This window comes from Stegostoma tigrinum, chromosome 15 (assembly GCF_030684315.1).
Source record: "Stegostoma tigrinum isolate sSteTig4 chromosome 15, sSteTig4.hap1, whole genome shotgun sequence".
NCBI lineage: Eukaryota > Metazoa > Chordata > Chondrichthyes > Orectolobiformes > Stegostomatidae > Stegostoma > Stegostoma tigrinum.
In genome coordinates this window covers 69,086,299-69,112,901 of record NC_081368.1, presented here as the reverse complement: position 1 = coordinate 69,112,901, position 26,603 = coordinate 69,086,299, and the positions used below count along the sequence as shown (strand labels likewise).

General features: G+C 40.5%; 1 protein-coding gene across 9 annotated transcripts in view; it reads left to right on the top strand.

Annotated features, from left to right (window-relative positions):
• Window positions 1–26,603, top strand: part of klhl13 (kelch-like family member 13) — a 220,931-nt gene that overhangs the window by 89,934 nt on the left and 104,394 nt on the right. The window contains exon 1 of one of the 9 annotated variants that reach the window (XM_048544911.1): window positions 17,859–18,407. The exons of 4 other annotated variants lie outside the window; for them this stretch is intronic. In XM_048544911.1, the coding sequence (XP_048400868.1) occupies window positions 18,328–18,407 (80 nt within the window). In that variant the 5' untranslated portion in view covers window positions 17,859–18,327. Of the gene's footprint in view, window positions 1–17,858; window positions 18,408–18,500; window positions 19,044–19,491; window positions 19,516–26,603 lie in introns of those variants that run through there. 4 more of the 9 variants (XM_048544913.2, XM_048544910.1, XM_048544912.1 and 1 more) reach the window with 4 other exon arrangements.

Genomic DNA, 26,603 nt, shown 5'->3' with positions numbered 1-26,603 from the left:
CCCACACACCCCTGAACACTATGGGCAATTTAGCATGGCCAATCCACCTAGCCTGCACATCTTTGGACTGTGGGAGGAAACTGGAGCACCCGGAGGCAACCCATGCAGACATGGGGAGAACGTGCAAACTCCACACAGACAGTCACCCGAGGCTGGAATTGAATCTGTGTCCCTGGTGCTGTGAGGCTGCAGTGCTAACTACTGAGCCACCGTGCCACCCACAATTTAGTTTTGTGACTAAATAGGTTTACAGTCCCTGTAGGATTGTACTCATGCTCTCTCGCCATTGTGTATCCAGCCTGAATGTTTGAAAAGGCCTTAGAGTAATGTGATGACAATCAGTTTGAGTGGAAGGTGCACAGATTGATTTGGTTTGTTTTGATGGCTAATGGTCGCAGTTTTACTGATATTGATTCACAGGATTCACAAGGTGTGGTTATTATGTTATCATATGACCCAACATTGAATGGGTATCACAACAAATTCCGTTATGAGCAAGTTAATTTGAGTTCTCTTTGGCTACCAGTAAAAGTTTCCCTTTTTAAAAGAAATGGTGTTTCAGTACTATGTTGAAGGAATATAAATTGTGAAAGTTCAACATTGTTTTATTCTAAGATCAGTGGAAATATATATTGGCTGGTGAGCAATGGAACAGTAGTTTGTTGATTTGATTCATAATTGTCACATGTACTAGGATGTTGTGAAAAGTATTGTTTTCAGGTTAACCAGATAAATCATAGCTTACAAAAGTACTTCACTATGAGAAGAGTATGTAGAAAATAGCGTTACAGCTATAGAGAAGGTGCAGGGAAAGATGTGTGTATCTGTCATATATGTCTCGGGTGGTGAACTAATATTCTGAACACTTTTTCTCAGTATCTACACCATTACCAGTCATTGCTCCATGTTTGCAGCAATGGGTTATGGAAAATTAATTTTCTCATTATGAATGTGAAAACAGTGAATGATGGAAAAACATTCCATATTATATCCAATCTGACCTCCCACACTTTAAAGCCTTGTGCACCACAACAGAATTATTTCAAATGCAGCCCAAAAGCCATGTAATTTCCAAAACAAGGACTGGAAAATCAGACTAATTTGGGCAGCACGGTAGCTCAGTAGTTAGCACTGCTGTCTCACAGTGCCAGGGACCTGGGTTCGATTCCAGCCTCGGGCAACTGTGTAGGTTTCCTCCAGATACTCCGGTTTCCTCCCACAGTCCAAAGATGTGCAGGGTTGGTGGATTGACTGTGCTAAATTTCCCATACTTCCCAGGGATGTTTAGATTAGGTGGTTAGACTTGGGAAACCAGGGGTGGGATAATGGGTCTGGGTGGGATGCTTTTCAGAGGGGCAGCGTGGTTTTGTTAGGCTGAATGGCCTGTTACCACACTGGAGGGATTCTATGATGATTTACTTTGACAATCTGCTTTCTACACATAGGGAATACATATTTACGAATTAACTAAAAGCTTGAAAGCTATGGAAGTGTTTGGATGTTTTATCAATTACCAATGATTTTTATTATGTGATCTTAAGGAATGGGTGTTAGGGCAGTTGCATGCCCCTCTTGTAGAATGTCGGAGGTAAGGGTCACCACTAGTGTCCCCACTGATTTCATCTGCAGGAAGTGCACCCAACTCCAGTTCCTCAGAAAACACCTGAGGGAACTGGAACTGGAACTGGAGCTGGAGCTGGATGAACTTTGGATCATCCGAGAGGCTGAGGGGGTAATTGAGAGGCGTTACAGGGAGGTAGTCACACCTCAGGTACAGGAAAAAGGTAGATGGATTATAGTCAGGGGACGGAAAGGGAACAGACAGACAGTGCAGGGATCTCCTGTGGCTGTTCCCGTCAATAACAGGTGTACCGTTTTGGATACTGTTGCGGGGGGAATGACTTACCAGGGGTAAGCCACAGAGTACAGGTTTATGGCACAGAGTCTGTCCCTGCTGCTGAGAAGGGAAGGAGGGAGAGAGGAGAGCATTAGTTATTGGGGACTCCATAGTTAGGGGGACAGATAGGAGATTCTGTGGGAATGAGAGGGACTCGTTGGTAAGTTGCCTCCCAGGTGCCAGGGTCCATGATGTCTTGGATCGTGTTTTTTGGGATCTTTAAGGGGAAGGGGGAGCAGCCCCAAGTCGTGGTCCACATAGGTACCAACGACATAGGTAGGAAAAGGGATGGGGATGTAAGGTAGAAATTGAAGGAGCTAGGATAGAAGTTTAGAGTGAGAAAAACCAAGAGTTGTTATCTCTGGTTTGTTACCTGTGCCACCTGCTAGTGAGGTGAGGAATCGGGAGGGAGAGCAGTTGAACACACGGCTACAGGAATGGTGCAGGAGGGAGGGATACAGAAACCTGGATAGTTGGGGCTCGTTCTGAGGTAGGTGGGACCTCTACAAACGGGATGGTCTACACCTGAACCAGAGGGGTACCAATATCCTGAGGGTGGGGTGGGGGGGGTGGTCTGGAATGGTGGAAATTTGCTAATGCTCTTCGGGAGGGTTTAAATTAATTCAGCAGGGGAATGGGAACCTGAATTGTAGCTCCAGTGCACAGGATGTTGAGAGTAGTGAGGTCATGAATGAGGTTTCAAGGTCACAGGAGTGTACCGGCAGGCAGCAATGTGATTTGAAGTGTGTCTACTTCAATGCCAGCAGCATCCGGAATAGCGTGGGTGAACCTGCAGCATGGGTTAGTACCTGAGACTTCGATGTTGTGGCCATTTTGGAGACATGGATAGAGCAGCGACAGGAATGGCTGTTGCAGGCTCCAGGGCTTAGATGTTTCAGTAAGATCAGGGAAGGTGGTAAAAGAAGGGGAGATGTGGCACTGTTAGTCAAGGACAGTGTTACGGTGGCAGAAAGGACTTTTGATGAGGACTCGTTTACTAAGGTAGTATGGGCTGAGATTAAAAACAGGAAAGGAGAGGTCACCCTGTTGGGAGTTTTCTACAGGCCTCCAAAAAGTTCCGGAGATGTAGAGGAAAGGATTGCAAAGATGATTCTGGGTAGGAGCGAAAGTAACAGTTGTCGTGGGGTCTTTAACTTTCCAAATATTGACTGGAAACACTATAGTTCGAGTACTTTAGATGGGTCAATTTTTGTCCAATGTGCACAGGAGGTTTTCCTGACTAGTATGTAGATAGGCCGACAAGTGGCAAGGCCACATTGGATTTGGTACAGGGTAATAAACCAGGCCAGGTGTTAGATTTGGTGGGAGGTGAGCACTTTGGTGATAGTGACCACAATTCAGTGACATTTTCTTTAGCGATGGAAAGGTATAGGTATATACCTCCATGGCAAGAGTTATAGTTGGGGAAAGGCAATTATGAGGCGATTAGGCAAGATTTAGGATGCACAGGATGGGGAACAAAACTGTAGGGGCTGGGCATAATTGAAATGTGGAGCTTGTTCAAGGAACAGCTACGGCGTGTCCTTGATAAGTATGTACCTGTCAGACAGGGAGGAAGTGGTTGAGCAAGGGAACCATGGTTTACTAAAGAAGTTGAATCTCTTGTCAAGAGGAAGAAGGAGGCTGGTGTGAAGATGAGGCGTGAGGCTCAGTTAGGGTGCTTGAGAGTTACAAGTTAGCCAGGAAGGACCTAAAGAGAGAGCTAAGAAGAGCCAGGAGGGGACATGAGAAGTGTTTGGCAGGTAGGATCAAGGAAAACCCTAAAGCTTTCTATAGGTATGTCAGGAATAAAAGAATGACTAGAGTAAGGTTAGGCCTAGTCAAGGACAGTAGTGGGAAGTTGTGCATGGAGTCCGAAGAAGTAGGAGAGGCTCTAAATGAATATTTTTCCTCAGTATTCACACAGGAAAAAGCCAATGTTATCGAGAAGAATAAGGAGATGCAGGCTATTAGACTAGATGGGATTGAGGTTCATAAGGAGGTGGTGTTAGCAATTCTGGAAGGTGTGAAAATAGATAAGTCTCCTGAGCAGGATGGGATTCATCCTAGGATTCTCTGGGGAGCTAGGGAGGAAATTGCAGAGCCTTTGGCTTTGATCTTTATGTCGTCATTGTCTTTAGGAATAGTGCAGAAGACTGGAGGGTAGCAGATGTTGTCCCCTTGCTCAGGAAGGGGAGTAAAGACAACTCTGGTAATTATAGATCAGTAAGCCTTACTTCAGTTGTGGGTAAAGTGTTGGAAAGGATTATAAGAGATAGGATTTATAATCATCTAGAAAGGAATAATTTGATTAGGGATAGTCAACACGGTTTTGTGAAGGGTAGGTCGTGCCTCACAAACCTGATTGGTCACCTTCTCAAAGAACTCAAACAGGTGGATGAGGGTAAAATGATTGATGTGGTGTGTATGGATTTCAGTAAAGGGTTTGATAAGGTTCCCCACGGTAGGCTATTGCAGAAAATATGGAGGCATGGGATTGAGGGTTATTTAGCGGTTTGGATCAGAAGTTGGCAAGTTGTAAGAAATCAGAGGGTGGTGGTTGATGGGAAATGTTCATCCTGGAGTTCAGTTACCAGTGGTGTACTGCGAGGATCTGTTTTGGGGCCACTGCTGTTTGTCATTTTCATAAATGACCTGGCTGAGGTGGGTTAGTAAATTTGTGGATGCCACTAAAGTCGGTGGAGATGTGGATAGCGCGGAAGGATGTTGCAGGTTACAGAGGGACAAAGATAAGCTGAGAGCTGGGCTGAGAGGTGGTAAATGGAATTTAACATGGAAAAATGTGAGGTGATTCGCTTTGGAAGGAGTAACAGGAATACAGAGTACTGGGCCAATGGTAGGATTCTTGGTAGTGTGGAAGACCAGAGAGATCTCTGTGGCCATGTGCATAGATCCCTCAAAGTTGCCACCAGTTTGATAGGGTTGTTCAGAAGGCGTACAGTATGTTTGGTTTTATTGTCAGAGGGATTGAGTTTCGGACCCATGAGGTCATGTTGCAGTTGTACAAAACTCTGGTACTGCCACACTTGAAGTATTGCGTACGGCTCTGGTCGCCGCATTATAGGAAGGATGTGGAAGCATTGGAAAGGTTACAGAGGAGATATACCAGGATATTGCCTGGTATGGAGGGAAGGTCTTGTGAAGAAAGGCTGAGGGACTTGAGGCTGTTTTCGTTAGAGAGAAGACGGTTAAGAGGTGACTTAATAGAGACATACAAGATGATCAGAGACAATTAGATACGGTCATCAGTGAGAGCCTTTTTCCTCATGGTGATGGCTAGCATGAAGGGACATAGCTTCAAATTGAAGGGTGATAGATATAGGACAGATGTCAGAGGTAGGTTCTTTACTCAGTAGTAAGGGTGTGGAACGCCCTGCCTGCAACTGTAGTCGACTAACCAACTTTATGGGCATTTAAATGGTCATTGGATAAACATATGAATGATAATGGAATAGTTTACGTTAGATGGGCTTCAGGTTTCACAGGTCGGCGCAATATCGAGGGCCGAAGGGCCTGTGCTGCGCTGTTATGGTCTTTGTTACTTGCAGTAGGATTCTTCGCCTCTCCCCTACTTTTGTAGCCACTGTATCCATATAGTTAATTTCTGTTCACTCGTGACCCCCAGGCTGCTGTTGGTGGGAGATTCAGTGATAATTTTGCCATTGAATGTCAAAGGGCGATGGTTAAATTGTTGGAGATAGTCATTGATGCCACACAAATGGCAATCCAAACCAGATATTTTCAAGCCTTGCTGCATTTGGACATGGACTGTTTCAGTATTTGAAGTGTGCAAGTGGTGTTGAACATTGTGCAATATTCAGTTTTTAAAAAAAAATCCCTACTTCTGACTTTATGATGGAGGGAATGTCGTTGATGTTGCAGTTAAATATGATCGGGCCTGTGGCGCAACTCTGATAAACTTCTGCAGTGATGTCTTTGTGCTGAGATGACTGTCTCCAACAAACTACCAGCATCTTGGTTGCAACTGGAAGTCTATCTCCAACTTGCGGTGTGTTTTTCCCTTGGCTTCTCTTGACTCCAGTTTTGCTAGGACTCCTTGATGCTGCGCATGGTCAAGTGCAACTTTGATGTCAAGAGCAGTTTTACTCAGTTCACCTCTGGAATTCAGCTTTTTTGGCCATGCTTGAACCAAGGCTGTCATGAGGCAGGAGCTTGAGTGATCCTGGCAGAACCCAAACTAGGTGTCACTAAGCAGGTTATTGCTGAGCAGGCACTGTTTGATAACACTGTTGATGACACTTTCCATCACTTTACTGATGATCACTAGATGATAGAAACAGTAATTTGCTGGATTGCATTTGACCTGCTTATGTACAGGACATACTTGGACAATTTTTCATACTGTCGCTGGAGTTGCAGTTGTACTAGAACAGGTTGGCAAGGGCTGTGGCAAGTTCTGGACCATAAGTCTTCACTACTATTGCAGCAATATTGTCGGTGCCAGTAATATTTTGAGTATCCAGAGTCAAAAGCTGTTTTTGATTTCATGTGGAGTGAATCAGATTGGCTGAAAATTGGCATCTGTGGTAGTGGGGAACACAGGAAGTAGCTAAGATGGATCTTCCACCTGGCACTTGAGGGTGAAGATTGGTAGCAATAAAGCAACAAGATCAACTGAGAAACTCAACACTGAAATGAAATATATGGAATCAAAGACAAGTGAGGTTACTCAACTTCTTTACAACTTGGGTAGTACTGCCTGTGAAAGGAAGCTGATGGGTCATGAGGGATAAAACAGGGAGATTGATGGGCAAGAACCCTGAGCAAATAAGTACATGAAAATCATGCTGAGAAAAGTAGCAGTGAACAAAGTTTTTGAAACTGCAATTTAAGAGATGTGACCCAAGTTAACCCTTGGAGTATGCCCAGGTTTAGGTTGTTGAAGAATTACCTACTATTAATGAAAAATTAATTTGGACAATCTGAAGGAAAGGAACTGAGAAACTCTAGGGAACACACTGTATTCGCTGTCAGAACCGAGCAGTTGCAGCTGGTCCAAGGTCGAAGACATGCAGTTAACCTGTGGATTGATTTCCAGGATACATGAAGTACCATCATTGAAGCATTCAGTGGGAATAAGAAGTTTTTTTTTCATTTTGCAATTGGTAAACCAACTGCCATGCACAATACATAATTTAGAAATATTTTTGGTGTTAAGTCATGTGTTGTTATAAATTGCAGTGTCCAAGACAGTTTTATATTTAAGATTACCTTATTTACCCTGACTCAAAATCATGTTTTTGTACAGATGAGCATTTAAGTTGACCCATCCTTGCCTCTGACCACTTTTTTAACACCGCATGCCATACCTGTATGAGTAGCTGGTCTCGACCACACAAATGTGCATTTTACTTCCTTATAATTGACAATATTTCTGTCATCGAGAGACACCAAAGTTTTAAGACTTACTAAATTTTAGCACAAGATGTTGATGACTTTTTAAATTGGTGACCACGTCAATTGTTCATTTGTGTACAGTGACAACTATGATAGTCATGCCTTCGTCTGTGAATGATCAGGCATCCACTGTTTGTTTAAATGTTGAGAAGTTATAGCTTTGAATCCATCAAAGGCTTTAAATATCAGAATATAGAGAGACATCAGTTAAATGTAACGACAGGCTTTTTCAGTACTTTATGTTGCTAAGGCTTTCATTGGATGAAAAATTGTTGTCAATTTAAGATCAATAATCCTACTTTACACTTTTGCATTGTGCTTTTGGATGTTTTGTATTAATCTACAATTAACAGGTAATGTGCATAGAAAAAAACATCAAAACAACTTAGATTTACTTTTTGTGTTCTGATTTTTACTTGAGAGCAACTTGTATTGTTTCTGCTTCCTTGTTCAGGATTGCAACGTGTGAGTGGAGTAAAGGCAACAAAGATCACAATTCATCCATTCCATAATCAAGATCCTGAAATCTGCATTTCATATCCCCAGATCATTCAGCAGGCAATGATCAAGTTCCGAAATTTTGTCCCTGAAGTTTGGGAGACAACTGTCATATCTTTACTTTAATCAATCACCCATCCAAGACAGGGCCCTCCAAATCAAATGACTGCTTATTGATGTTTGCGAAATTGCCAAATGTTCGGTTTGAAAATCTAAACAATTTCTTCAACAACCTTAAGACAATTCTTGCCGATATTGTGTTTGGCACATGCATTTCATTTGACAACCTTTAGGTGGAGACAAAGCCACAAACTTTCCACCGCTGGTGGTGGTCAACCGCGGGGGGCTGGGGGATAAAAAAAGACCGAGAAGCCGGCTTCTGCAGTATCCCATTATTCACCACCGCCAAAATGTAAAATGAAGTCCACTGTTGCTGTCAATATAAAGCCAAGTACTTTTCATAGTTTTGCTACAAATCTCAGTGCAACCCAGACCAGAAAGATGTCTCAGCAGTATTTACGATGATGTTCGAAGATCAGCTCAGGTTGCATATTTGATATAACTGAAACATTGAAACTCTGTGTGCAGTAGATTTGCTCCAAAGCCTCGAAGCTGTGAAACCTGGCCCCTCTGAAGTGTGAGGAGAATTAATATTGACTGTGGATTAACATGACAACCGAACCAATTTGCATTCGTGTCGCATCTTTAACATAGAAAATAGCATTCACAGAAATATAACTGCTGATTACAAATTAAAGATACCGAGCCCGTGTTCAAATGTGGCAGTTGGCTAGGTGGGGGCAAGTGGTGAAAGTAATTTTAACCAAGGTGGGTGGAGGTGGAGAGGAAATGGTTTCAGGACCACCTGTAAGAAGGGCAACGAGGTGGCATTAGGGAAAGAATGTCTGAATTTGGGCAAACTTGGTCCCAAATGCAGGTAACATAGCAATTATCATGCAATAAAAACCATTCAATCCTTTCATGTATTCTGGAAACTGCCTCATTTTGATTTAGGCAGATGGAGATACATAAGTTTCTTTTTCTTTTTTATTGAGCAACAACAGTCTATTGTGAGTAGTGTCAATACTCTGTCCAACCGGATCAGTGTATCACTCTTACCTCTGAGTCAGAAGATTATTGGTTCACCGATGCCTCCAAACCACCCCCCCAACCCAACCCAGCCTTGAGTGATTATTCAATTTTGACGTTTTAGTCTAGTACTGAAAGCGCATCTTTGAACCTAAATGCTCAGTGAAGTTTCCATGTCTGGTAGGATGGACATTGACGGTGGCTCAGTGGTTATCACTGCTGCCTCTCAGCAGCAGGGACCCGGGTTCAATTCCACCCTCAGGCAGCTGTCTGTGTGGAGTTTGCACATTTTCCCCATGTCTGCGTGGGTTTCCTCCGGGTGCTCTGGTTTCCTCCAACAGTCCAAAGATGTGCAGGTTAGGTGGATTGACCGTGCTAAATCCTTTATTATACTTAATCCCTGAAATTACATTCAGGAATGTGTAGATTAGTGGGATAGGTCTGGGTGGAATCCTCTTTGTCGGTGTAGACTCGTTAGGCCAAAGGGATTATATGAAATCCCATTTCACTGGGGAATCTGCTGTATCCTGGAAGCATTCATTTTAAAATTCATATAAGCATATGAACTAATGTTTCTCATTGCTCGTTGTATATTTTAACCATCTTCTTGCTCTGTCTACACTCACCTAACCACTTTCTACATGGCAAATCCTCTTGTTATTTTTCAAACTGTATCTCCAGTAACTCATTCAACTGAGATGTCAGTACAAATGCATGATCTCTTCAATGTATATTAACCTATGTTCTATTTGAAAGCAACCTTTTTATATTACTACTATTTTAATTTGGATTCTGTGAAATGTAATTCCAGTTAACAAAGTTCACGTGGATAAAACAGTTCCCTTAAGTCAGAAATTTGAATCCGCAGTTCTACAAAAGGAATGTGGATTGGTGCAAAGTATTTTGTTAGTCAAATTATAACATGAATGTAGACCCCTGCATTGCCATCTGAAGATCTGTTGCCTGGTAACAGTGATAACAATAAAGAATGCACGTTCTGTGCAACTCGGGAATGAATAATCTTCCCTTTCAGACAAATGTTGAGACATGTTTACTCGAGAGAAAAAAGATTTTACAGTTCTGTAGTTCTTTTCGTATTGTCAGGAAGACCCAGATGACGACAATTGATTAAAGTACTTTTGAAGAAGTAGGCAAGTCAGTTTTTATGGTTGAAGTATGAATATTGCCTAAAACAGCAGGATAATTCACTAATCTTTGAATATTAGCATGGGATCATTTACTTGAGAGGATAGGAAGGATCTTGGTTTAATACTTCAAGTGATTATGGAGCCATCTGAGTATTGTACTAGGTTATTGCCCAAGCCTCTGAGTAGGGCGTAAACCCAAACTTACTGAATGAAGAGTTGAGTGTGTTGTCACTGAACCAAAGTTGATGTTTCAATAATTAGTGAAAAACAACATTGAGAACTTAATTTCAGTGACCTGGTTGTAAATTAATTTTGAAATGACAACATAGATTTATCAAGCATCTTTGCATCTGAAGATGGTTCACAGGAATGTTAGCAGCCAATATTTGGTACCCATCCACAGAACAAGGAGTGAGCATTTGAGGAGTATTTTGAAGAAGGACAGAGATGCAATAAGGGAGGCTTATGGAATAGGTTCTGAAGTATGGTGTTGAGAAGGTTAATAGAGCATCATGAACTGTGTTGTGAAGGAAATTTTTGAAGTGCAGAGATCTTTCAGCATTGGTGGAGCAAAGGGAGGTGACGGAGATGGAAAGGGGCAAGATTACTGAAAGATTTAAGTGCTTCATGAGAGTTTGAAGTTCAAGCTTTGCTGGTTTGTGAGGCAGTGTAAGTCAGCAGACGTGGAGGAATGGATGAGCCAGACTTGTGCAGGCTAAAATTTGGGCAGCAGAGTTTTAGATGAACTGAAGTCTGCAGAAGTTGGAAGGTTGACTTGTAATGTTCGAAGGAGAAGAGGCATTAAAGGAGAATGGTTTGATGCACTGTGGAAAATGTTGCAGGTAGATGAAGAAAGGTGAGGATGGATCATTTTCCACAGTCAAAACTATGCCAGATTTCATCTGAGGCTTTGAGAATCATTTCAACACAGTGAGAAGGACAGAAATTTCTTCAATGATTCAGAAATGGAATTGTAGGAAATGTAGGATCATATACTACAGGAGCTTGTTGGAGGAAATGGAGGTTTGTGATGGACATGATTGTCTGGATGGACAGCGAAAAAAGTTGGGCGTTTTTTTAGTAGAAAGAGATGACAGCAGGTTTGACAATTTCTGGGAGAATACCAGTAACAATATCAGATATCGTTAACCTATATCTCTGAGATTGAGAAATATTAATATGCCATGAGCTCAAGAGTAGTCTTATAGACTCTTGTATAGTTAGTTTCGTGGAGGTTTTGGTACTTGAGTGGTTGGATTGGTCTTCAACAGTCCAAGCCTGTGGGTACCTGTTTGAAGTGAAATGTGTTAAAACCAATAATTGGAATGCAGCCTGTTTTGACTGATATGACTTCAGTTCTAATTCAATTTTGCAAGTCGAACTGAGGTTTTATTGCATCAATGTTAAAGTCAGTGTTAATGTGGCCTTCAATAGTTTGGATTTTAGCGTGCACAGAATTGTCAAGTTATCCTCATGACACCTTTCCTTTCTTAACACTTGACAAAAGTTTAAACTTGATTTTTCAGCAGTGGGAAGTAAAATTTGATTTCAAAGTAGGTTGTTATTGAATCCTAAAATAGGTTCTTTGGGTTTGGGCAAGTGTGAATACCTGTGATATGTTGTGAATTGATTGTGGTGCTGGGGTTTCTCAGAGTGAAACTATTTGCTGTGGAAAGATCTTTTCCTGCGGTTGGTTCACTTGATCTTCCAAGATACACTGAGATGTCGGCTGGCTGCGTAACCCTGAAGAACAGTGGGAACAAAGGAGATTAACTCAGGTGGAAGAACATATAGGGAAGAAAGGAGCAGGTGAGGGAGCTGATTGGACTGCCATTTTTGGACACTAACGGGTTCAAATGCTAATCATTATACAATACTGAGACAGAAAATTTAATTAAAAATGAATTTATTTTGAATTAGCCTATCAAACCTTTGTGAAGTGAGAACAGGTTTGTTCTTTGTCACAGTCACGACACAGTATTATCAGGTAAAACATATCCTCAGCCATGGGAATGTGGAAGGGTTTTGTTATCTATTCAGTTCTTTTTACTTGAAGTTCCTCTTCGAGCCTCTCCTCATCCTCATGAGGAAATATATTGCCATTCCTTCACTGTTGCTGGGTTAAAATTCTGGAATTTGCTACCTAAGACAATTATGGGTCAACATCAGGCATACAAGCTGCTGCAGTTGAGGAAGGCAACTCACCACCATCTTCTTGAGCAGTTAGGGATGGGAAATAAATGCTGGCCCAGCCAGTGACCACCTCTGTCTCATGAGTGAATGAGAAAAGAACAAATGGCTAGTATGTTGCCTTAACTACCTTATGAAGCTGTCCTGCTGCCACAGAAGATCTGTGGACAAGCACGTCAGTGTTCCTGTGAACTTCCTGTGAGTGGCCTGCCAATCTTTAAGTACTCCCTTGTCTCGTTGCTTCCTCCAAAATGCCTCATGTCACACTTAGCACACTTGAATGCCACCTGCCACTGACCTCCCCATTTAACCAATCCATCTATGTCTTGCTGTAACTTGAGACTTTCTTTGTTGCTGTCAACGACATGGCCAAACTTCATGTCATCTGCAAACTAGCTTATCATACCCCTCCGCATTGTTATCTACATTGTTTATATCGATCATGAACTGTAAGGGACCCAGCACCAATCCCTTTGATATACCACTGGAAATTGGCTTCCAGTCATGTAACTAGCCTTCTTACAAGCATTCTGTCTGCCAGCACTCAGCCAATTCTGGATCCAACTTTCCAGGTTACCCTGAATCTCATGTACTTTTACTTCTTTTCTTGGTCTTCCATGTGGCACATGGTCAAGGGCTTTGTTGAAATCCATATAAACAACATCAACTACATCACTGTCATCTGCACACCTGGTCATGGAAACATTTAATCAAATTTGTGAGGTCTGACCTCCCTCAGACAAAAGTCCACTATTTCTGATCAAACCTTGTCTGTCTTAATGGAGATTAATTCTCTGTCCTGATTGAATTCACTGGTCTGTAATTCCCTGGCTCATCTTTACCCATACTTCTTGGAAAAACAGAATCACATTGACTGTTCTTCAGTCTTTTGGCATCTCCCTGTGGTCAGAAAGTGATAAGAAATGATTGGGTTACAGCGTCTGTAATTTTCTCCCTCATCTTCCATACATTACGACTCATAAATTGGCATTAGCAATTGTGTTCACAAGTCAGCATAATTTTTAGGCAGTTACATTTAAGTTCTTTTTGCTGCCTTTCTTCACACTTGCAGAAATGTAAAATTGCAAAGTGCAGCAAGAAGGTTTGAATTTGTATGGCTTGTAGCAATTATTCTTACATAGCATGCAGTCAATTATGTTTGAGTAAAGCATTAACTTGTTTTGCTCTTTGTAAATACTGACTCATCTGTGCTTTTCAGCATTTTGTATAGTTCATCAGTAATTTTTGTTAGGTTGTTTGCCCGCAGTGTGCAATGTTGTATTCCTTTAAGTATGTCATATTCTGGTAGACTGCATGTAATAAAGTGAGATACTGCAGACGCTGGACAATGGAAATAAAAGCATGTCCATCAGGCAGTAATCCATGTGTTTCTTCCTTAAGGCCTGCAGGAAAAGGGGAGATGATCGACCTTATCAGATGACTCTCTTAGGAGGCTATTAGACTCATTTGGCAGAAAATCACATTGCCAGAACTTTACAGCAAGTGCCAAGAATGATTGATTGATTGTGAAGACAGCCATCCTCTAAGACTCTCCTTTGTACGCCCAGAGTCTCAGTTCTACTGCACATTGCCCTTCAAGCTGCTCTGATAGGAGGGACCATTGCCCACCTTAGGGAAAGCAATGCTTTTGCCAAGTTTCATACAGATCAACTCTGTAACATAGGGTGCTGTGCTGTACAAGCTGTTCCCAGGAATGCCTGTTCGGATAAACATCAACTGTGATTGGAAGGCATTGACTTGATGAAAGATGCTGTTTGGTTTGCCTGAAACATGTTGGTCTTCCAGTGCAAAGAGTTACCCATGACTTAGTTTTTCAGATTGGCTTGTTCCAGTGCCTAGGCCTGAATGATGTTTGCATTCAAAAACTTAGACAAAAGAAAAGGGAGTAGGAGTAGGCCATTTGGCCCCTTGAGCCTGCTGTGGCAGTTGGTAAGATCTTGACTGATCTAATGTGGCCTCAACTCCATAACCCTTCCCTGTCTTGCATGTTCAAAATCTATCTAACTTAGCCTTGCTCACATGGGAAGACCAATCCAAGCACTAACAACTTGCTGACAGTATTTAGTTGAGAAATTTATTCTATATCTTAGATTCTTTGTTTTGAAGCTGTACACTGCAGTTCTAGATTCCCCAGGAGTGAAAGCTTCTTCCAGCTTTACACTGACAAGCCCTGTGAGAATCTTGTATGTTTCAATATCCACTTCTCATTCTTCTAAACTCCAATAAATATTAGTCCAGCCAGATCAACTTTTCCTGATGAGGCAAGACCGTCCTCCTAGGAATCATCTTTGTGAACCTTTTCTGCGTTACTGCTGTTGGAACTATATCCCTCTTTGAGCAAGGATACACTACTGATCTAGAGACCCAGGTGATACTGTGGGATCTTGATTCAAATGCTGCCATGGCAGAAGGTGGAATTCAGTAAAACAAAACCTGGAATTATGAATCTAATGATGATCATGACACCATTATTGATTGTTGGAAAAACCCATTTAGTTAATTGCCCTTCAGGGAAGGAAACTGTTGTCCCTTTCTGATCTGGCCTACACATGCCTCTTAACTGTGCTGTAGGCAATTAGAGATAGAACATAGAACATAGAACATAGAAGCGATAAATGCTGGTCTAGCTAGCAACACTCCCATCCTGTGAATGAATTTTTTAAAAATTGTGAAAATACTCTCTGTGTAGTCTCATCAGTGTCCTGCATAGTTCTAGCAGATTGCCTTACTTTTATACTCTATCCAACATGTGATTAAAACAACAAACAGAATGTTGGTCTTTGTTATTTGGCATACCTGCAAGCTCTCTTTGTATGATTCATGCAGTGTTCAACAGGGCATGTTTACGTGCCCAAGTGGATGTAGTAATCCAGGGGCCCTGAGTTTGAAAACCAAAATGTCCAGTACTTCAATTTGCTGCAATAAAGGTGGTAAATGAGCCATTACCTGCCAGGTAAAGCCAGCTTGGTCACTAATGCCCTTCAGGGAAAGAAACCTGTCACTGCTACCCAGTCTACACTAAGCATGACTACTAGATTAGCCTATGAGTGTGCATTTAGTCTTGTCTTTTCTTGCTCTGCAGCAAGTAATAAAAGAAGTTTAACAAAGATGGATGGCGATATTCTAATCTCAGCTGAGAAATGGAGATGTTTGTAAAATTGCAGAATCTGATTGAAGGTCAGTCAGCATTAACCTAAACTTTTAGTTGCAGCATGAGCAAATTACCTCTGATTGCAGTGTGATGTTTCAAACTGTAATTTCACATCTATATATTCCATCATAGTTTTAGAACTAGGGTATTCAAATTCCTATCTGCAAAAAGTCCAGTTACCATGCAGAGATAGTGGAAACTGCCGATGCTGGAGAATCTGAGATAACAAGGTATAGAGCTGGATGAATACAGCAGGCCAAGCAGCACCAGAGGAGCAGGAAAGCTGATGTTTTGGGTCTGGACTCTTCAGGAAAAAACATTTTTTTTTCTGAAGAAGGGTTCAGACCTGAAACATCAGCTTTCCTGCTCACCTGATGCTGCTAGGCCTGCTGTGGTCATCCAGCTCTACACCTTGTTATCCCAGTAACTGTGCAGTTCCCTATAGTTTTGCATTCCCTGTCCCCAATTTTAATCTTTACATGCACAAATACAAATATAGTTCTGGAAAGTACTTCTCTATTAACTGCAAGTCTGATTTCAACGTTTTTTTTCTACTGATCTATTTAGGGGTAATTTTGTGATTAATGCTTCTGGCTGTAGGATTGGTGCAGATATAAGAAATTTTCTGTCAACAATCACAGGTAGCTTATCCCAGGCTTTGCAATACTTATGCCTGTAGGGCTGGAGCTCCAATGCAGAAACATTAATCGTGCAATTGCCCCTTATGGCAAACACGTCACATAATGATAACTGCCCATCAGTTTGGTTGACTGAGACTTTGGTTGCTATGTTCAAAAACATTTATTTTGTCTTTTTTTTAACCTGGAGAGGATGTGTTAAGTGCGGAGTGATTTTATGGACTCTGATTTGAGTGAAGTGTAGCCCTCGGAAATGTAGCATGTTTTCAGGACTTTGCAATGTTAAGTGAATTTCGGAACAGTTTGGGACACCATGAAGGGTAATAGCATGTGCCTAATTTTGGTCAAGCAGTTGCTTCACGTAGATAAGTGTTCAGCCTTTGAAGTAGCCGACTAAAGTTGTGGGTTTGATTCTTCCATCCCCAATTTTTAAACATATTAACTCCATGAGGTAGACAGATGCAGTACAGTGTCTCATTTACCGTGGCTGCCCCTTTGGAATCAGCCGTAACTCAGTGGCAGCAATATTACTCTGATTTACGAGGCCATGGATATTTGATCCATGGGAGTTGATCCAACACATTGTGCTTGTGTTGGTTATCCACATGTTATTCCTGTTCGGTGCAGAATCCAGTTCTGTTTTAGAAATTACTGTTGACTCTACTACCCTTTCAGGCAAAACAGTCTAGGTCGCATGTCCTGCACTCCCCTTTATTCTTGCTCATTTGTTTTGAATCTGTGTCCTCTGTTTGGTTGTACTGTTTATATGCTCCATCAAATGCTTCAGATTTTTGAACGCTTCTATCAAAAGTCCATTTAACCATGGCTCTGAGGAGAGCCATGTAAATCTCTTCAGATGATTAAAACCTCCTTAGTCATGAAACTACAGAACCTGAGTGTTATCGTTAGGATTTTTTTCTAACACTCTGTAGTTAGTTCTGTTTCCCCCAAATTGCTTTTAAACTGACATCATTTCAATGAAATACGCAGTTGTAAAGTCGTGTTACGGTCATAATGTCTTATTATTACAATTGTAATCTGTCGGGGACTTTCAGACTGCCTGTCAGCTTTGCCATGAAAGCAAGAAAGGAAACAGTTAAAGAAATGCTTTCCATGTATGACGGAGTGAATCTGTTTACACTGCATTTCATGCTTGTATCAGGGCTTTTCAGCTCTGCAGTGTTGAACTTGGGCACTATAAATCCTCAGTTTATACCCAGACTGAATTCTGTGTCAAGTCCGATTCTGACATCAGGTTGAAGGCACATTTACGTGTTAGATAAGGTCAAAGGTGCAACAAATGCAAATTTCACTGACACCACAGTTGTAGTGTGCATGTGCTTCAGCTGTAAGGCGGTGCGTAATGTACCTTTTGTTATGATTTACGCCATTGCATGACTGGGTCTCCTTTGTGGGTACGTAGTTCTGTTTGGAATAATTAAAGATTAATATGCGCCTCTTTTCAATTTTCATTTCAGTGCAGATATGACAGTACAGTGTTCTATATTTCTTATATATGATCCAATATTAGATATGTTATGACTATTTAAAAGTCAAACAGTATGTAGGAACTAACTTCAGTGAAGTCTTTGGAAATACAGCATAAAATATTGAGGTGGGTTATGGTCTGTTGCAAAGAAGTGCATTGAGTAGTCATTTTTCTTTAAAAGAAGGGGCTGGTCAAATATTAATATGTTGCTGTCAGAACACTTGCTTATGAAACCACATGTCCTGAATGTTACCATTTAGGTATGCTTATCAGTTGCCAGCACTTGGGATCACCAGCAGAACAACAGAATAGTCCCAAGTAGCCACCTGCTTGACCAACTGCCCTGACACAATTTAGAATGGTTGATGAGGTATTTGAGAGCCGTTGAATTGGATCGTTAACAGCACTGCTGATTGTGACTGCTGAAACATACTGCAAGCAAGCCCGCTTCCCTGCAGAAGACACAGAATGAGAGTCATGCAATACAGCACGTTGTAAAACACTCCAGTGTTTGAGTGTGGAGCTCCGCAAGGAGTATGGGGAAATAAAAGCATTCTGAGAAGCAGACAGTAGACGGGCATCCAGGAAATTGCATCATTTCTGATTTTTTGACATCTTGGACTCTGCATTGTGGCTGTGGTGGACTGTTAGGGTGGAAAAGGTTTCTATCACAATACTATTGATGCTATTTCTGGATGGAGCTTTTACAGGAGAAAAATAGGCTGCTGAATTTGTTCCCTGATGTCTATTAGCAGTGGCCCAGGGCTATGCTGAAATTTATATCCCATTTGTATTGTTGCAGCCCAAAAGAAGAATTTACAGAGGATGACAAGTGTATTTTGAGTAGGTATGTTGATGACTCAGATCTATCACATGATCCTTTGTGTGTGTGTGTGTGTGTGTGTGTGTGTGTGTGTGTGTGTCCTCTACAGTGCTGTTTAAATCTTCATGAAATGAAGGGTGTAAACTGTCAATAATTTACTGCTTCATTGCAGAGCTTCCACACAGGTAGCACTGCTCTCACAGTCCTTATCTTATTTGAGCAGTGTGCTGCTAAACAAAGCCTTAATGTGCTGCTTCTGAGAATCGGTCTGCGTGTTGCAGTCAAAGCTTTCTCTTGAATAAGGTGACACCATTGTTGAGTTAGTACGATAGAAACCACATCTTGCGCTTCAGGGGAGACAAAGGATTTGGGAAAGGAGAATGCCTTTCAGCTCTGTTCAGTGAGTACAGCAGTGGAAAACATTAGCTTAAGAGCAGTGCCAGAATTATTCACGTGTTCTAGGCAGCAGCCACTGTGAACAGTCTTATCTGGTATGGAGCTCATTGCTGGAAGTCTGTTTTGGAAATGCTTGTCGCTGGTATGATAGTACCTTTATAACAACATGCCATTGAAATGGAAAACCAGTAATCCCACTAACTGGAAATTCCCAGTTTCTGTGCTCAAACCGTCCAGGACAGCAACACTGACTCCAGCATACATGTAAGTTTGTTGATGCCCTCTTAGTGAAATGTTGTGTTGATGATTTTACATTTTAGTATGCTGTTAATGCAGAATATTCAGTACTCTACTTTCTAGCATTAATTACTGATTGGTGTTTCAAGTCTGGCAGCTTAAAATGTGTCAGACTTTTAGTTCTGCATGTACTTCGTACTTTTTTCTGAGCGGAATCGTGCTGCTGTTTAAGGTTTATGTTGAATGCTCTCATTGACTGCATTTGAAGCATGCTGCATTGTGCGATATCTGACACTTGATCATTTATTGCAATGATGCCTCGATCTTATTGTTATCAGCCTCAATCCCTGCACTGATTTTTTTTCTACTTTACTGCTGTAAGCCACCAGGTGTCCTGGTTGAATTGCTGAATCCTTTTTTGTCCTTGCTCATCTTCTGACACGTTGAATAGTGCTGCTTTGGCATGTGCACAAGTGAGACTGAGAGTTGAAGTACCTGAGTGAGTTTCCATTGAAAAATTTTCATTTAAAAAAGACATTCTCCTTGTAAACTGGTTTGCAATGTAGATTTTATAAAATCAAGTTCGAGATTTGTTTCCGTTAGTGCTAAAATTGTTTGTTTAAGAGTAAAAGTGTCATGGGGTCACGATTAAGCATCAGGTAATCTTTGTCCTGTCCTTGCTCAGCTTTCTTTTGTGGCTAGGTTTGCATGCTGAATTTGGATAAGATATGATGGCAGAGTCTTAGTTTAGAAAATGTGGGAAGCCAGTCTCCCAGGTATTCAGCTGTCTTATTGTTAAGTTTTGTTGTTTGACATGGTTTGATCTAAGTTAGGCTGTGTGAACCCAAACAGCATAATTGAAATTAATATCTTGAGTCATTTTTGCTCTGCTCATGTTTAAAAAGCATTGAGCTTCTCCGCAAGATTTTTGTGTTCTGGATTTTGTCTGTTGTATTTATTCCATTTTTTTATAAGCACAAAATTTCAATTAACATATGCAAGAATTTATTGATCAGGTATTTTTCCATTTCCATGTTACAGTTTTTATAATCTGGACTGGTTTTTTTGAATATTTTGGAGCTACAGTATTTTTTTAATGTGTATTCCTTGGACTTTTAGGTTTGATAATATTGCTTGCGCATATTTAGATCACACTGTTGAAGACCCTGCAAGGCAAAAGTAATAAGTGTAAAATAATTCTGTAGTTTATATTTTTCTCACTCCTCCAGGTATTATGAGTGTGCAACTAAGTGCACCTACTTCCATTTGCCTCTTTCTCTCTAATTATTTAATCAGAAACCTCCAGGTTTCTAGAAAAGAGAAATTACATTGAGTATCGTGGACTTAACTCAGCAACTATTAGTCACCACATTTCCCTGGGACCTGGTAAAAAGGAGCGGCTTATGACCAGTGCAGTTTGCCAGTAAACAAGTCATGAGAGTTGATTTTTGCGAAGACACCCAGAAATTTGAGATATTATTTCAAGAGTTAAAATAATTGTTGCTGAAATACATTACCACTCTGAAAAATGACTGAGAGTTTGGTGTAACATGAAACCACTGAGAAGTGACAAATGGAAGCTAAATAGAATATGTGTGTTTAGACATGGTGCATTCTTTAACTTCATTTTTACTAAATATCAAAAATGCTGATACTTTTAGGCACTGCTGTTAAATAAGTAATGAATCATGAACCTCAGTTGCAATTTGTTTTTATGGGTTGACAGAGGTGGAATCTCTCCCAACTCCATTGACAAAAGCTCTTTAAGCAAGAATGATTGTATCATTAGTTGTCCAAAATTGTCAAAATTTGGTTTTTGAAACATTAATATTATAATAAATGTGATGGTGCTAGAAGATACAAGACCGGAACCACATAAGGGTGGAACAGAAGTCTTCAGTGGGTTATGGATCTTTGCTTACCTCACAATTCCAACATCACATTTTATATTGTGCATAGTTTGAAAATTTCAGCTTTATTTTGAATGGAAAATAACTTGTATTTACTCCTGCCAATGATCTTTACCCTCCTGCAACTATTTGTTGTTTTCCTTTCAATCTCCAATTTACTAGATAAGGGATTGCTGTAGATATTTTCCTAAACAACCTGCTCAGAAGTTGAGCTGTCAATTTGTCAGTGAGGACAGTAATACCTGGGGTTGGGTGGCGGTGATCTTGATTTTCTTGAAATTAGGACTGGGCCTTTTAAGAGGTTGATAACGTCTGGTTAGTAAAAAACTGTTCCATGCAAATGATTTATGAGATAGGAGGAACTGCAGCTGCTGGAGAATCTGAGGTAACAAGGTGTAGAGCTTTCTGAAGAAGGGACTGGGCTCAATGTCAGCCTATCTGCTCCTCTGATGCTGCTTGGCCTGCTGTGTTCATCCAACTGTACACTTTGTTATCCATGCAAATGATGGTTTTTTAAAAAAAAAACCTGCAGTGCTCATGTCTGAATATTCTGGATACTGGAGGTTGGTTAGAATTTGCTGCAATGAAATTGACACTGTTTTGCTCAGTTGGTAAATGAAAGTAAAGCTTGCAGCCTCTGAGTCAGAAGATCCCTTTCCATGGACATGTGAATTCTAAGCTGACACTCCAATGCAATTCTGAGGGAGTGCCACAGTGCAGATGGGACTCTGATAAATTGGTTGCACTGTTGGGTGGGTGTAAATGATTCTGTGGCAATACTTTTAAGAACATGTTGATTTTCTCTGGCACACTGGTATATTGATTCTTCTGTCAATATGTGACTTTAGAAATGACCAGGTTGTCTGGTCCACATTTCATTGCTGTTTGGGGACACTATGTGGAAGCTGCCTGCTATGCTTTCTACATTTTGCCAGTGATTCTACAGAAGTGCCTGATTGGCTGCGTGGTGCGTAAGGAAATCCTAAGAGTGTGAAATGTGCTGTAAAAATGAAGATCTTTACATTCAGAAAAGAGGCAAGTATTGGAAGTTCAAAGTAAAATGTTAAGGTATCATTGCCCTTGCAGATGACAGGGCTGCTGTCTCACTAGAGAGGGATGACTGGTGCTGATTTAACCTGAGGGCCACCACGTATCAGCTGAGAGAAGAAGTTAAAAAGGAGAGTTCTTCATGGGACCTTCCTGGAGTGTGGAAGTTAGTTATCTCAGTTGCCTGGGTGCTTTGATTGAAATGCAGAATGATGTCTATAGCGCAGGTTCAATGCAAGAACAGATCAACTAATTTAATTATGAAATAGACTGGAACCGCTGAATGGCCAACCCTATTTCTCGGCCTTTCTGGGTGTACTCTGAAAGCTTCTAACTGTTTCTCCTTATCTCAGTCTTTGGGATTCCTGGGTGGCCACTAGGGATTGAATGAGAACCTCCAAAGGCATATTGGAATATCAGCTTGGACTACTTGGGCTACAAATCAAGGAATATATGGCAAGCAGGAGACAGAAAAAATGCTCACCCTATTAAGTCTGAATAATGTTCACCAGCAATGTTTTAGAGTTGATTGTATTTTCATAGCTTACTGTGTAAATGTTATGCCTGGAGAAACCATATGCTGTTTAAAATGAAGTTGCTTCTGATGGGCAATGACACATGGCAAGTGAATGAGATTTGTAGTTGCATAGCAATTTTTTATGATCATCGGATCTCAAAGTACGTTACAACCAATTAATTACTTTTGCAATGCAGTGGCTGATGCGATGAAAGAAGCGTGGCAACCAATTCATGCACAGCATTAACAGCAACATGATAATGACCAGGTAATTTGTTTCTGTGATATTACTTGAATAAATATTGACCAGGGTGCCAGTGACAATTCCCCTGCTGTTCTTTGACATAGTGCCATGTGGTCTTTTGCCTCCTTCTGGGTGAATCGAGGAGGCCTTGATTTATCAATTTTGCCGTAAGGCAACACTTTGAAAAAAATCCACCCCCTCTCAGAACAGGGTGAGCATTGAAGCAGCATTTGAAACCAGAATCTCGTTACTTGTATGAGAATACTGCCTTTGAACCATTACTGACACTATTTGGAACATATTGCAGTCTGGGTCAGCTTGCCTTAGCTATTTTTGAGAGCTGCATGTGTTGTACACTTCTTGGAAATTTGAGCTAAATAATTTGTAAAGTACAGCTCAATGTTGATAATGCCTCCAGGAGTAAATTTGCTAACTCCTATGGTAGAGTTGAGGGTTTAAGAATTTGACACCCAATAATGAAACTCGTTACTGTCTGGCATTGGTTTAATGTTAAGCCCCTTTATAAAGGATGTAATAACAGCATTTAGAAATGATAATATAATCAAACAGATTCAGCATGACTTCATGCCCAACAAATTTACTAGAATTGTTTGTGTAAATAACAAGCAAGATAGGTAAAAGGGAAGAAGTAGCTGTGGTACAGTGGGGCTGTTGAAGTTGAGAGAGACAGATTTTTAATCAGTAATGGAACCATGGGTTGTAAAAGGCAGGAAAGTATAGATGATGATTATTGGATCTCATTGAATGGCGGAGCAGACTTGATCAGCTGAATTGCCTACTTCTGCTCCGATGTCTAATGGTCGAGAGTAGGTGTTTACCAAATTGTCCAAAAATTCATGACCCAGCCTGTACCTCCCACCCCCTGTTGAAGGATAACAACTTTGATGACATACAGAATACTAAATAAAGATGTAACTTTATATTTAAGCAAGATAACTGTTTTTGAAGATGTATGTATTCTTACAGAGATGGGCTTGAATTGCTGTTCTTAAATTCATAATACATATAGCCAATATTTAGTTTTTCAGCAACCTTTGCCTAACGTTTGCATCTAGTTTGTTATCTTGAATTACAAAACAAGTTTAATTGTTTTGAGATAATCGACTATTGAGCTGTTCATGATGAGGTTGGTCTGGAAATACCAGTATTTCTGTTTTTAGCCAATGAGATTAGTGGGATTTGATAATCTGCCCGATCATCCATAAATCTGATAACTTCATTGGCTTTCTTGTACCCCTGTACACTTCTTCTTTCAAAATATGATGCTATTCATAAATTCTTTCACCTCTTTGACTTGGATTCATCTCCACAGCCATCTTCAGCCCAACATCCCAAACAACTAAAATTCTAATTGTACCTTGAATGAAGAAGTAAGTCTTAGGTAATTCACGGTGCCATAATACATAAAAATGAAGGCTGAGCCAAAGGAGGAGATGTTACGGTCAGTGAATTAAGATTGGTGGAATTTAATATAGAGTTTAAAAGGACAGAGCTATGATAGGAAAATTAACTTGAAGCTTGAAGCCAAAGTTATTGACAGGATACGAAGAGTAGCTAACAGTAGAAAACCTCCCATTATTTTTCTCAAGGGTGGGAAATATCCTGACCTCTGTGACTCAGTACCACGTTACTCACATATATTTATTCAATAAAATATCCAGGGAGATGACAGCAAAATCCTTTTACAATCTTTCTTCCATAATCTACTTCAAATTATATGTTTTCCTGACCATCCACTGAAACATTTGAGACATTCTTAACAGAACTAACTTAAATACAGCAGTCTCTTGCACTCTGTTGCAACTCTTAGGCCAAGAATTATGTTAGCTCTCTTGGGTCATTAAGATTATTAGGTCTGTACATTATTGCCAAGAGAGAGTCACAAACTAAGAGAGACCATGTGTGCACTCTCCATCATTTGACCTTATCCACAGAGGCACAAGCATCCATTATATTAGATAATTGCAGTTTCACTATTCTTCTGTTGGAACCATAGAATACCTCTTGTATGTTGGAAAAGAAACTTGAAAGGAAGGAAGAATAGAGAAAAGGAGAAAGGCAAGCAAAATGTCAGTCTTGATTTCAAGATGGTTGGAATACCGAAGTGAGGAAGTGAGATTTCAGTTGCATAAAGTTCAGCCAGATGCCCATCCTTAGTACTGAACTTAACAGGAAGATATCATCATCTTAAAGTGGGTATGGGGCAGTTTCACAGAATTGATGGGGATTGAAGGATTGAGTTCTAAGGAGAGGTTCCACCATTTGCCTCAGTTTAAAAGGTTTACGCATGATCTAATTAAGACCTTGAAAATAAGAGATGTTAAGATAGCTTCTCTGTACTTGTCCACTGCTGAGGAAATTCAGAACAAAGAAACATTGTTTTAAAGTTAGAACTAAGCCTTTTGGGAATGTAATCTGGAAGTGCTTTCTTTTTCCCAGCCACCCATTAATATCGTCATCAGGAAGCACCAAGAAATCTAGATCAGAGCATCTAAAATATAGCTAAATATATCTTATATAAGATATAACCTAATTGAATGAAGGGAGAGACTAGAGGGAATGAATAGTTTCCTCTGGCTCACATGTAAGAGATGTGTCAGCTGAAACAATAAATCACCTGTACATTAGATGTTAGGATCTTGAGTGCTGAAGAACAGTCTCCCCAAAATAATAAAATAAAAGAACAAAGTTGTACTTTTTGCTTTTATTATGCTAATATAGCTTTGAATTCATAGCCAAATACCTTCATCTTAGTGTTAAAAGCAGTGGCAAATGTGTGTTAATTTTAAAATTTGAGTGATTTGGACTAATGTCAACTTGCAGTAAGGCCTGGGGAATTGTCTGGCCTCCCCCTCTCTCCCTATTTATTTAGAACCCTCTCCCTCTCCCCCTTTCCTGATGAAGGATCTAGGCCCAAAACGTCAGCTTTTGAGCTCCTAAGATGCTCTTTTCCTGCTGTGTTCATCCAGCTCCACACTTTGTTATCTCGGATTCTCCAGCATCTGCAGTTCCCATTATCTCTTTTAACCCTGTTGTCTTCCAAAACCTATCAGATCATTTCTGCAGAATAGCAATTCACTTGGTGGAATCGCTTTTCTTCCATCTGGTGCACCTTCAAAGTTAATCAAACCTGATTCTTCAGTATAGTTGGAGGTGAGTTCTGTTAACTAAGATGTTAAACTGAGGCTCCTGCACTTGCTTGAGTACTTCACAAAGATCTCATGTTGCTGATTTGAAACTTTCCCTGGTATCCCAGGCAACTTAATCCCTCAACCAACCTCACAAAGCCAGATTATTTGGGCATGATCACATTGCTATTTCTGGAAATTTGCTGTTACCAAATTAACTGCCACATTTCCCACATTAGAAAAGTGGATAATATCCTCCAAAAAGTACTTCATTGGCTCTAAAGTACTTTAAGATGTCCAGTCATCGCAAAAAGTGCTAAATAAATTTAAATCTTTCTTTCCTTTGTAATTGTTTCTTTTGTATGATTAGTTACAGAGATTTGCATTTGATTGGAGATCCTTGATTGGTGATAATCATTTAAGGATTGTGTCTAATGTTTACAGTATCCAGAAAATCGAAGATACTAAGATTGAGCATACCTTGATTTCTAGGTTATCAATTTAATTGAAATCACTTTAATCTTTATTCATGAAATGAATGCAGCTTTCCCTATCTCTTTTTGGTGAGTCACTCTCTCTTGCTAACATTATTTAAGAATTACACTGAAATTAAAATATTCACAGCTGTAGCATTTCTCAAATTCTTCTATTCTTATCATTGGGTCTGTATCCTTTCTGCCTCCCCTGAAACATTGCAGTTTTCTAGTTATTGACTATGCT